The 13,379-nt window shown below is 30.6% G+C and overlaps 2 protein-coding genes across 2 annotated transcripts; one reads left to right on the top strand and one right to left on the bottom strand.

Annotated features, from left to right (window-relative positions):
* The first annotated feature begins 322 nt into the window (after positions 1–322).
* On the top strand, positions 323–2,649 carry LOC131842552 (pupal cuticle protein 20-like). The gene is made up of 4 exons (XM_059191123.1): positions 323–389; positions 945–1,126; positions 1,352–1,597; positions 2,502–2,649. Exons 1-4 carry the CDS (start codon positions 375–377, stop codon positions 2,545–2,547), a joined length of 489 nt encoding a protein of 162 aa, XP_059047106.1. The 5' UTR covers positions 323–374; the 3' UTR covers positions 2,548–2,649.
* Positions 2,650–5,484: 2,835 nt separating this feature from the next.
* LOC131842604 (pupal cuticle protein 20-like) lies at positions 5,485–8,908 on the bottom strand. The gene is made up of 4 exons (XM_059191180.1): positions 8,848–8,908; positions 7,871–8,019; positions 6,269–6,514; positions 5,485–5,615 (listed from the first exon to the last, which is right to left on the bottom strand). Exons 1-4 carry the CDS (start codon positions 8,857–8,859, stop codon positions 5,570–5,572), a joined length of 453 nt encoding a protein of 150 aa, XP_059047163.1. The 5' UTR covers positions 8,860–8,908; the 3' UTR covers positions 5,485–5,569.
* Positions 8,909–13,379: the final 4,471 nt, after the last annotated feature.

Here is a 13,379-nt window from a genome sequence, read left to right as displayed (position 1 = left end):
ATACAGAACACAAACAATCAGCAATCGTGATCGATATATTATTACCATGAAACATCTATGACTATGACATTGACAGGATTACACTTTAGGTTATCTCAGAAGGTGAGTGTTGCCAAATATAATACGGCGCACGGTATACAATAATCATCGAAACGGCAGGGGGTGGTCCCAACGGAATGCTATCCGAATACTCCTAGCACTCTTCAAATTATCGGCCACTGGCACCGCCCTGACTTATTTAGAGCAAGGTGATGGTGGAAGGGCAGACAACACTAATATAAAAAGATTGCAAACGAAACAGACATCATTCTTTACAGCATTGTTCTGCATATAGTACCTACTTGTACCACACTCAACTTTACGAAGCTCTGAAAATGTGTTCTTTCAAGGTATATAAAGTTACTTATATTTTATTAATATATTTTTGAGCGATGTGAATAAAAAATAAAATAGTTCATATGAAAATCTTCTTCTCAACCGATTTTAAAAGAGGCAATTTCTACAAGTTCAAGTTAAGATCTTGTTGTTTACTTCCGTGTTGATTTCATAGTATGATTTTGTCACAATTTGACTATTTTGTTTTTTTTATTTTTAGTGGAATAAAATATACTCGTTAAAAACTCTCACACCTATAATTGTACTATTATGAACTAAAAATATCTTATCTGATTATGTGTAAATTTACGCTTTTTAATTATCTAATTAAAATACATCTTCATTGCATTAAAAATTGCATGAGACTTTTGAGGCGACATATGTATGTAATTTAACTTTGCAATGTATTTTCACACTAGATAAAATCGATGCTTTAAAAATTACAGTTTTTGTTTAATACAATATTCCAAGATTGTTGCAATACATTTATAGATGAACACTAACTTATCCAGTAATCTTTTCACAACGAATTGTGCAATGTGTAATTTGTATTCTTTGTATTTTTCTAGGTTATGTTAAGCTTCGCTATGATTACATTAGCATCTGCTGGTCACTTAGCAGGGTATAATGCCTACAATGGTTACAACGGATTCAGTTCCGGCAACGGAGGATTTGGTTACAGCGGTGGAGCCAACATACCAATTCTTCGTTATGATAACGTCAATAATGGCGACGGAACCTATAGATACAGGTATATGAACTACAAACTATACTATCTAAACCAGTGTCACTACTTAATTGATAATTAAAGAAATATTGTGACATTACATTTACGTACCTATATGTATATATCAATATACCTACATATGAAAACTGAATCAATAGCTTCATAAATTAACAAATTATAAATATCTTTAAACCAATAGCTACAGATAGTATTGTGTTATATTTAAGAAATATTTATTTTATTTTACAGTTACGAAACCGGTAATGGAATATCAGCCCATGAGAGCGGTGCCCCCCGAGCTTCAGGGCCTGAAGGTCCAGCTGTGACAGCTGAGGGCGGTTTCTCTTACCGCGCTCCTGATGGACAGCAGATCTCGCTGACGTACACCGCTGATGAGAACGGCTTCCACCCCACGGGCTCCCACATCCCTACTCCTCCTCCCATCCCTGAAGCCATACTCCGCTCTATCCAATTCAACAGACAAAATCCTTCTCAGTAAGTACTCTTGTATATAAAACTATGTATATTAAAACAAGACATTCCTATGGCGTATTGGTACATACTTACTTAACTAAGTTCAAGTATAGCAGGGCCGGGTTCGATTCTCAGTTGGAACAATTTAGGTAACCTAATTTTTTTAATTTAAGTGTTTGTTTTTTATTGCTGGTCTCCTCATAATATTGTGTATCTATAGTAGATGCGAAGGAATTACTGACAATTCTTTGTTTGTTGTACTACATATTTAAATCCATTCTTTGGATTTAAATAGCATAACATTGTGCTGAAATTCTCAAAAATTTCGCTTCCTTATTTCTCGTACTTCAAAGTTTTCATCACTTGTCTTATATGTAACAATTGATTAAATTTTCTATACATTATTATTATTATTAGGTACGTAGAAAATAGAACAAACATCAAACAATAAATTAAAAGTATTACAATTATGGTAGTAACTAACAACCGACGTTTGTTCTCAAACAACCTTCAAACTTAATAGAAAAGAGAGGAGATAAATAAATAATTTTACTTCATAAATTATATAAATATATTCAATCTTTATTAAGTTATAGTGAACTTAATAAAGATTGAATAAATTTATAAGGAAGAAGGAAACTTTATTTTTGCCTTATTTGTAATTGAGCAGTTCAATGTTAATAATTAATTTAACAACACAAATCTATTAAAATACTTAACAAGTTAATTAAATCTTTTGAAGTGCCTCAGTGAAAAAAACGGAAATAGATACATATAAGAATTTTCAATTACTACTAGCAGTTTACTCTACTGTATTCAAATATCAACGTGTTTATGAATCAGAAGTTATCGATTCATGAAATAACATTGCAGGAGGACGATCATTCTAACGTCTTGATGTATTCATGAATATGCTTTGTTTCAGTGACGGCTCCTACAACAGCGGCGCGTACAATGGTTACCGCTACTAAGTAACTCACACGACAACTGCGATCACACATCATTGATAATGGACTGTGATACACCCACGATATTTATATAGCTTATTGTAAATAAAATGCACAACTATTTATTGCTACTGACGCAGAAAGTAAAATTTATATAATAAATGATTTAAAAAAAACCTTTGTTTGCATCAATATATCATTTTTATAGAAGGTAACATAGATATAGTAGTATAAGTACATAATTTACTAACATGACAGTACTACGTTATGTAGCACAGAAGTAATTAAAACAATTAATAAAAAATCTCTGTCTAAAATCAAATATACTTGACAAAATAAGAAGTCTTACCTAACCTAATAGATACATAAATAATCTACATATATGTAATTTCTTTGTGACTTATAACCTTAAACATCACTAATAGATGAATCAGTAATATAAAAAAACACCAAAAAAGGGAATTTTTGGGACCATTAGGGAAATTTCGGATTAAATAGACCTTTAATTCAGTCTTTATTAAAAATTACTAAGGATAACATTATGATATTTGTACTCGTATGTGGGTAACATTTCATTATGAGACAAAATATAATCACATAATTTAGTGATATAAGGGACAATAATACGTGAGTTCAGTTTTATAAAACTAAATTCATACTCATTTGTTTTCTGTAAAACACCTATACATTAATATTTAATAATGTTGGTAAGCAGATATCAGTTGCATAACCGCATTAATCAGGCGTTAAGAAATCGCTAACTGTATGTAAATCAATTATTATTTTAATAATAAATATGTATATATTATAGTTTGTGTAAATACTAAATGTGTATAATATAATAATGCAAATGAGGACATTTTAGACCACTTAACACGTTACTTGCATTGTTCTTCAATATTTTTTCTACCATCCGATTTTAGATATATATTGTAGTCAAATTTGAATGAAATATGATTGGATGGTTTTAGTTGAAAACTTAAATTTCAGTTTGACCTGAACCAGATTTTAATCAATGATACTAGGCAGTATGTTTGCATATTATAATTTACTACATGTATTATATATATAAACCTTCCTCTTGAATCACTCTATGTATTTAAAAAAAAACGCATCAAAATCCGTTGCGTAATTTTAAAGATTTAAGCATACATAGAGACAGACAACGACAGCGAGTTTGTTTTATACTATGTAATGTAATGAATCCGAATGATGGCATAGCAATGAAATTTCTTGATAGCAATATTTTATAATAATATAGGTGTGGTTCTCTTCATAACAATTAAATTTTTTATGTATCTGGAAAGGGAAACAAGTCACGGCCCACCTGATAGTAAGTTATTATAGTCGTCTATACATTTAATACACCAGGTACATCACGTCAACGTGATCTATCATTTTGGAGGACTAAAATATCATGCCACTGCCTCTACCTCTATACTCACTGACTCTTTCCCTTTAATCTAAAGATATCTCATAAAGCAAGGTAAAAAAAAAAGCAAATCAAGCAATAGCGGATGAAGGTAAGATTAGTCAAAACATAGACCTACGCAGACTATTGTACCAAGCCTACTTCTAGAAATAATATGTATTAGAATACAAATTTAAGTTATGTGACATAGCAACAATATCCAAAGTTAACACAGTATTCGAAATAATAATTTCTTAGGCAATACGTATCACATTTCAATTTACCTGTTATTAAAAAAATTCTATTTTTGTTATTGATGTGATATACATACTAACAACATAATAAAATATATGAATTACCTAGCTTCGCATGATCAATTAATATCGATCCTTCTAAAACTACGGTGTGTACAATCGTATTTAAAAATAAATTAGCATCATATAGGTATAGTCCTATACTATATTTCTATAAAATTATCAAATAATATGGTTGCTCGCTTTATTTATTAATGTAATGTAATCTTTGACAATTATGAATAATAAGATTATTATTTTAAATACACATACAAATTTAAATAAATTCACACGTTGTTTCAATACTGTAATATATTGGTATTACAAACACTTTAAACAGAGCATGATCTTAGCACTCCTAGTTCTACTTATTGCCACATATAAATGTCAGAGTTGACCAACTCCCCAGGTCGAATACCAATTCATCATGTTTCATGACGCCCCTTTAAGGTAGGTACTAGTATATTTGATATCATTGGTAAGTTGTAAAATTATATACATTGCTTCTTAAAATTCATAAAACGATTTTCAAGTTATACACCACTTATCTATGTTTGGTGAATTACAAAAATGATTCATTTACACAAAGCCATGTAAAATTCTACTTTCCTATTCCTTCAAACTGAATGTCTAATAGCAATAAGGCAGTACAATAATCAAAATTACAATGTGTATAATAGAAACTATAGACTATAATACCAATACATTACAAAGATTTTTTTTATATTAATCTTGTAGTTAGTAACTACAAGAAAGATATAGTATAATGTTGTTGATTTTTAGTCTTCTCGAAAAGTTTAAGAAATTTCAGTATTTAGCTATTATTTTTCTAAAATTTTTTTATTCCACACTTAATGTGAATTTATATTCAATCGAATAACAATTTAAAAACAAACTACATTTTGATACAAGAATTACTGTAACCCATAGTACATTGCTAGTATTAACTATCAAGTATAGGTTTAGTACTAATTGTTGCAATTATATAATATTATAAAATATTGTTGTTCCTTATTGTTGCCCATTCTTACTAAATTAGTGCTTACTTAAAGCACCTACATTTATAAGAGTTGCTGATGAAAAATCTTATGTTTATGAAAATTGACTGTTTATTCTGTTATTTTTTATAAATATGTAAACTCTAGATTACATTTACCTACTGATTTCTTTAGAATTCTGATAAATAGAGAGAATAGAATAAAACAACACAAAAACCTTTCAAGGATAATTTAAATTTATTAATAAATTACACATCTGTTAGATAAATTATTAATAATAATTTGCATCGATATCACAGTCCATGTTCTGAGGTAAGCTGACATTGTTATCTTATAAATATGACTTAATAGCGGTAGGCATTCCTTCCCCCATTGTAAGCACCATTATCTCTGGAAAATAGAAAGAATATTCATTATTTTCAAAACATAATAAATATTTATGAAATCTGACATACTGCGTTATAAGAAACATAGAGTGTGACAATTTGAGGCTACGGAGGTACAGATGATATAGAGCTAAAGTTGGTATACAATGTAAATTCCAAATTGACTCGACCAATATTAGGACCTGAAATCTGATATTATAACATGAAAATGAACGTAATGTATATAAAATTCAGTTCAATTCATAAAGAGAAGTTAAACTATTTTATTTATATTCAGAACAATATACCGCCATGAATAATTTTAATATGCTACAAATAATGGGATAAAAGCACGGCAATGATGACGACGACAAAAGTGTTTTGCTTCATAAGTCAGTCTCACACATTTACCCTTTACCTTTTAGGCTATGGCATGCGGCAGACAATAGCATCTACTAGCTAACCCGCGCCACTTTGTCTGCGTACCATAATAGGCCCCGTTTATGCTATATTTTTCATTTATACATCACTCCTATTGGACCGTAATGTTATACAACCTTCCAATACATTTTTTTACCCAAATCTTGATATTTGGTCTTAATAGTCTTGCCATGATCGACGTCAGTTTTTTTGTGATATTTCGAATCTCTAAACTTTTAGAATAACATTAACACTTACGAAGACGGATTTTGTCTGTTGAATTCAATAGAGCGGAGTATGGCCTCTGGAATGGGCGGTGGTGTGGGGATATGGGATCCTACGGGATGAAAGCCATTCTCATCAGCTGTGTACGTGAGCGAGATCTGTTGACCATCGGGAGCGCGGTACGAGAACCCGCCTTCAGCAGTCACAGCTGGACCTTCAGGTCCAGCAGCCCGGGGAGAACCCCTCTCATGAGCTGAAATTCCACTAGGAGTGTCGTAACTGAAAAAGATATTATATCCAAAATTATTTTTTCTATGTCTAAGTAATTAGTATAGTGCTACAACTAATTTACGAGAATTGTAATTAACAACTAAAACATTACAATAAAATTAGATTCACGGAAATAGTATTCAGTAAATTGTCTCGCTATGTAAAATGTAGATATTCTAGACGTAACATGATGCATAAAAACAGAATAATAGAGGAAATCACGTATTAAAATCTTGATGTCAAACAAATTAGAAACATTATACCTTTATTCATGTAAATAGGAATATATATATCTTCAAATATAGATTATCTCTTTTACAGTATACTAATATTATACACATGAAAATAAATATCTAATGATTATTTGGTAACTCTTATCATCTTAATAGATCGACATGAGAAGGATTAACGTAGTATTTAGAAGAAATGACAGATTACTTTTTATTCGAATCAATCAATATATTAAGTGACCGAAATTCCATAACCAGAAAATGTTTATGTTTGTCAATTTACAGTGCTACGCTACCCAGATTGTATGCAGATTGTTCCAATCACAACAACAACAAAATTTTATGTGGGTCGTTACGATTACGTTTTATATATGGTAAATGTCAAAGTTTCCTATTTCCTATGACATTTTGAACTATTCGCCCATATAACACCCACTAACATGAGCACAGAATTGGTCTTTTATGAGATACTTACTTACCTAAGTGCTGCATCTTTGAGGATGTAATATAGACCTTCTAATTTTAAGACCCCGCTGTGGCCTAGTTCTTTACTACCTAGATGTCAGTAGCCGTGACTTTGAATGTAACTAACATCAAAACTTTGTACACGTGATGGGCTTTTGCTATTAAATCAGTGCTCTCGTCCAAGTGGAATATTATGTTTACCATAATAACAAAAGTATAATATATGTAACATACGGGTATCGCACATAAATCGCACAGGACGCAAATGTTTAAATAGATTTAAATGTTTGATAAAACCGAATCTAATAAACGTACTGTATTTAAATGGTTTTCACTTTCCCATGGAATCGCAATAGTTTTCAGTGAAATTCTCTAATGAACTGTCAAAGCTAATTGCTCTACCTCTAGCATTTTGTTTGGTAGCGTCATTATATGATGCCTGTGATTTCTTTCATGTATTAACTGAGCACTAAGGTGTCTTGTCTCCGTGTCGTGTAATTTTATAACATATTTTTCAACTGAAACACAGCTTACAAAGTAGCATACTGCTTGGCGGTTGTAATAATTGAGACAAGGTGGGACCCAGACTTTATACAAAGTTTACCTCCGTATTAATCACAATACACTTTACTGTACATATTACTATAATATATTTAAAAGTACTCGTTACCTGAAACGGTAAGTGCCATCTCCATTATTAATATTCTCGTACTGGGATGGAGGAGCATTATATGCGCCGGCACCTCCAAATCCTTGAGTTAGATGATCTAGTCGGCCAGCAGACACAACAGCTACTAGAGCGGCAGATAAAATGATAGTCTGAAACATGAGAAAATTCACATTTAATAAAAAGTCCAAAATAAATAATTAAAATATAGGTTCTTATTATATATTCTCATATTCCCAGGAGAAGTCGAAGTAATAGAGTTGATATATTTTAAACCACAGCGTATTTTAAAACATGACGTATACCAAAAAAAAAAATTTTTTTACGAGTAAAAAAAAAAATTTTTTTTGGTATACGTCAAAGCGATATCCTTACTAGTCCAATTTAGAGAATTGTTTTTATTCGGTACCTCTTTTGACTATATTAAATTAAGGCCCGTACAGAAATCCAAAAAATTTTAAACAAATTAAATTATTCAGAATATTTACAAAACTACAAGACAAGTTATCTTAATAATAAAGTTTTGAAGAAACTTATACACCTTTCTATATTCTAACTTTGTGAAAATGCGCAACATATTGTTTATTACGTATAATGTAAAACAAAAGATGTAAAACCAGCTCTAGCACTTTGAAAACTATACAACAAGTTGCTAATTGGGATGTCTAAAATATTGTTACTTAGCTATTTAAAATCTGTTCAACAAAAACATCAACTAAACCGTAACACACAGCTATTATACCAAATGGGATAGTCAGAGGCATTTTCAACTGTCAATACTGTGGTGATCACAACTTGACATATCCATATTTGCTTGGTATATATATACATATATTTGAATGTTGTTAATTATAACACAAACAAATATAATGTTTCTTTCTAAAAATGTTTACAACTCATTGTGTTATTGTAACAGCATATCAGAGCGGCGTCAAACAATGGATGTTTACAATCCTAGGCCGTACAGTTTGTTTCCTTACCAGTCTCGACATGGTGGTTCGTCAGACAGATATGCTGATGTGATAGTTCGACGAGGTTCGCAGTTCGAGTACAGAATGCAGGGATGTTCACGTTTTATATCAGCCGAGTTTGCCCTTTCGACGGGTTGCCTCACCTTGCTCGTATTGTTGATCTGTTTAGATGAACCCAGGTCTTATTTAAAAGCGACAGCGGATTACTTTTATAATTTTCTTAATAATAATTTTTCATTAATTCCAGCATGGATGTAAGATACAACAAAACAATGAATATGAAAATAATATAAAATTTACATGTCTTAAAAGCAATCATTTTAAGCAAGTACTTACTTAATATTATATAAAAATATATATCAGTTAAGTTTTTTCCCAGCTCTATTCACCAAGCGCAAATAAATACTTTTGACTTTTTAATTTCAGTACTTCACATTTGAATATCATTATATTAATGTGCTATGAATTTCTCCATTATTACACTCCAGTTTTGTATTTATTTTTATACTCTTATATAAAGAAATCCTGTAAAGAAAATAAGTATAAAGACAATATACAATAAATAATAACAATTCAAAATTAAATTCAATCGCTATCACCTATGACTTACATTGAAAATATTTCCCTTAGAGGGTACCAAGACGCCCCGTCGCGCCCCGCCCAGTGTCTACATGCAAGGTGAGGATGTTAACTACGCTAAACAGTGTAAAATATTTATAAAGCCGAAAACACTATGCTTCGAGCATTTATTATCTCACAAATCCTGTCATCTACGAGTACAAATCTTTGGAAATATTTTATTGAAAGCTGCAATGCAATTTAGAACTTGCGAAGGCTACAGTATATTTCGTATATGAAAACTAGCCAAGTTAGATCTTAGGCTACAGTATATTATCCTAAGTTATAAGAAGAAATGATATTTTATATTGTTATAAATACATTTGTAATGATATAATAATAAGTACCAACCAATCATTCCAAGAGGAACCCATTACGAATCTTAAGCTAGTTCGGTCGTAATTTTGTTTTTCTAGCATTAGCTAGAAAAAAAGTATAATAATAAACCTTAATTGATCATGACAATCTATTGACAATATTCATCAATGTATATGTATGTTAAACGGACCTGAACATACGGTTAAAAAAAAAAAGCGGATGGTAATAATAAGGTGGATTTTGTCAATCAGTGTGTTACAGAACAGACTGAACTGACAAAACAATATAAGTATAATTTAAGAAACATGTACTGGAAAGGTATCATAACAACTTAATCTTTAGAAATGGCAACATTATTAATGTTATTCATTTTGACAAAAAAAAATATAATTAACGCATCACACGTCTTCATATTTGTTTCCTGCATACATTTTAATAATTTTCTGAGTGTATTTATGAAAATTTTATTTAAAAAAAAGACAAAGCATTCGCATCGATATAAAACATAAAGCACTAGATCCCATTTCACGTATTAATTTTTAGATTAATAGTTTTAATTTTTTTTATTTTTCTATGGATAACGATATGAATGATAACCCAAATTAAAAAAGGCACGATTTTTCAAAACATGCCCTTTCATAAGTCGTACTAGTGATATTTTGCGTATTGAAGTGAACTTATATACTTTCTGCAATTGTTTTTTATGCATTAAACATTACGGTAACCGCTTATCAGGTAGGCCGTATGGTTTGCCAGATTTTGATATAAAAAAATGCACTTACGTAAATTGTTATTTGATTCCTAACATAATTGACTGAAGCTAATGAAGCCGCTGTACACCTACATTTCATTATAGACAATTAATTCTACTCATAACTACAATGCTGTGCTATGCAATGTATGTCTCAACTCAACCTCAACAGTAACAATCCCCGAACCTGTGCGGAGTTATCTTGTACCCTAACACAATGCCTAAGACAATAACCCATCTACATACATACCAATAACTTATATCGCATGAATCGTGTTGCATCTTACAAGCACGGATGTATTATCACAAAATACCGCAGTACCATTATCACAGAATACCGAATGTAATTGACTTCAGGTCTAACCTGTACTTTAATGCATCATTTGTTATTTGTAGCAGTATTCTCAGGTGCTAATACTATAAATATTAAAAATAGTTTTGTTACTATTTATCTACAAACATATTGGTGTATTTATCAACAAACAGTTTGAAATTTGGAATTTTGACTTGTGCAAAAACGAGTAGTATGATTATATGTATATAATTTGAAATGTAGAGATCTACATATCTATGTAGAGATCTTCACTTAGAATTTATCTTTTATTTGGATTTTCACATTTTCTGAACTCAAAAGAGAACTTCAGCATTCCATATGTAATATTAATTCATGTTCAACTGACAATAAAACGCCTCGATCGCCAACGTTCATGTTCATCAAATATGTATTACAGTGCTTTTTGTTTAGAAATCTCTTTGAAGCGTCCTCATGAGATTGGTGACAAAGAGCATTAAGAATTAAAATGAATCGCAATAAAAATAATAAATACCATGTTCAGGTCATGAACAAACCACTCTATGTGACTACCTATCAACTTTTTGTTATAATGATAACTTAAAAAGTACTTGTCAAATTTATATGAGTATATATTTTATATGGCCACACGAGAAGCACCAACTGCAAAAAATAATTATTTAAATCAGTTGACGTAGAAAACAATTTTAACCGAACCGATTTGGTAACCGAAAAATATTTAAATATTTTCGATTTTGAAAATTCCCCTGTATGAATTTTTTTTTGAACGAATGTTCGGGGTGAACATAGACTGTAAATTTAAAGAAGCTAAACCGCGGCTATCTCTACTGTAAGTAAAAACTGGCAGTATATTATTATTTACCTATATAATTCATTTTCAATCTTGTATTAACGTAGATTTAGATATAGAGGAAGTACCAACGTTGAAAACGTTTGTTTAAAATCGGGCATTTTGCCAGATTTTGCTTTGTACTAAGCTGTTAAATAAACTAGCAATCGAACAACTATCGTGGAAGTTTTCTTTGCCATACATCATGACGCACAAGAACTTGTGTACAACAGGTTAAATGATAACATTATGGTTTATTTTATTTGTCTAGAGGTACAAGACTCTATAACAAATACGTATACAACAACCGGCAACAATACTAAGAATTTACACTTCGATCCAATATTTACACAAAGAAAACCAGACTGCTATGACGAAGTTTTTAGGGATTCATTTGTAAAATGGAATGGTAACAATTTTTACCTACTCGATGGTTATTTTGTTGTGTGTTGGATACCTACACATGAGCATTATATTGGCAAGTAGGACGCGTGTTACTAATGTTTTGTCATTCAATAGGACAAATTTGTCATGCCCGTCTGTCCTGTAATTTCACTGCCATACTCATCCTTTAAATCAAAAACAGCAGTGCAGAGGATAAAACTAAGCTATTATCGTTTAAAGTCTAAATCAGAATGTACGGGTAACTCCTTTAGTGGATTAAAAGCAAAAACGCAACGATGCCTTTTGCTAATAATAATATAAAATTTACAGACATTCATTATTTGCAAAATTTATCGTCAAATTATTACTACATACTAATGCATATAAGAATAATAGGAAGAAAGAGAATTGCATAAATATTTTATTCTATTAACTTTAGACATACAAGACATTTTATTGCAAATATACATATATATATAAAACTAGCATAGTCTTTATGGTCTGGTATATGTGGACATATCGCGATTCCCTATGGAACTTCGTAACTTCATATTTTTCAGAAACTCATATAAAATGCGACCCAGAAAATATTCAAACTGCGACTATAACAGACGGAAGACAATGGACTCCAGGGTATGTTGATTCAATTTTGAATAGAAAACACAAACAGGCTTCCGGAAGTTGCAAGAAATATTATTTAGTCATAACTCACACAAAATGTAAAATACATTTTACAGTACTTACAAAATCTAAACAAATTCGTCTAAACTATTACTATATTATAAATGCGGAAATGTGTCTGTCTGTTTTATACATTTTCACGACTAAACGTATAAATGGATCTTAATGCAATTTGATGTGAAGATTGATTATAAATATGACATGGACGGATAACATTTGTCTAAAAAAAGCATACAATGTTGCTTAGGTAACAGCTACTAATTTATATAATTACACAAATGGATTTTGAGAATTTTTGAATTAAAAATCCTCAAAATACAGTTCAATTTAAACATTATTGAAATTTACTATATTTTTATTATTTATTATTATGGAGCAAATATTTCATATATGTTTATTGCGCGCGCAGTTCATCCGCGTGAAATTATGTTATTAGTTTTATCAAAATCCGTTCAGTAGTTTTTGCACGAAAGAGTAACAAACATTTATCCATACTATCGAACTTTCACGTTTATAATATTGTATAGATTATTCAAAAGCTACACAATTTGAAAGAAGTCATTTTAACCTTTCAGTTTAAATCCTACCTGATTTATTACTATTATATTATATTATCTGTGGTTACAGCAACAAAATAAAAAAAGACT

This window comes from Achroia grisella, unplaced genomic scaffold (genome assembly GCF_030625045.1).
Source record: "Achroia grisella isolate CSIRO2021 unplaced genomic scaffold, CSIRO_AGI_Agris_v1 utg241, whole genome shotgun sequence".
NCBI classification, from domain to species: domain Eukaryota; kingdom Metazoa; phylum Arthropoda; class Insecta; order Lepidoptera; family Pyralidae; genus Achroia; species Achroia grisella.
Note: the sequence above shows the minus strand (reverse complement) of the source record. Positions and strands in the feature narration are given on the sequence as shown.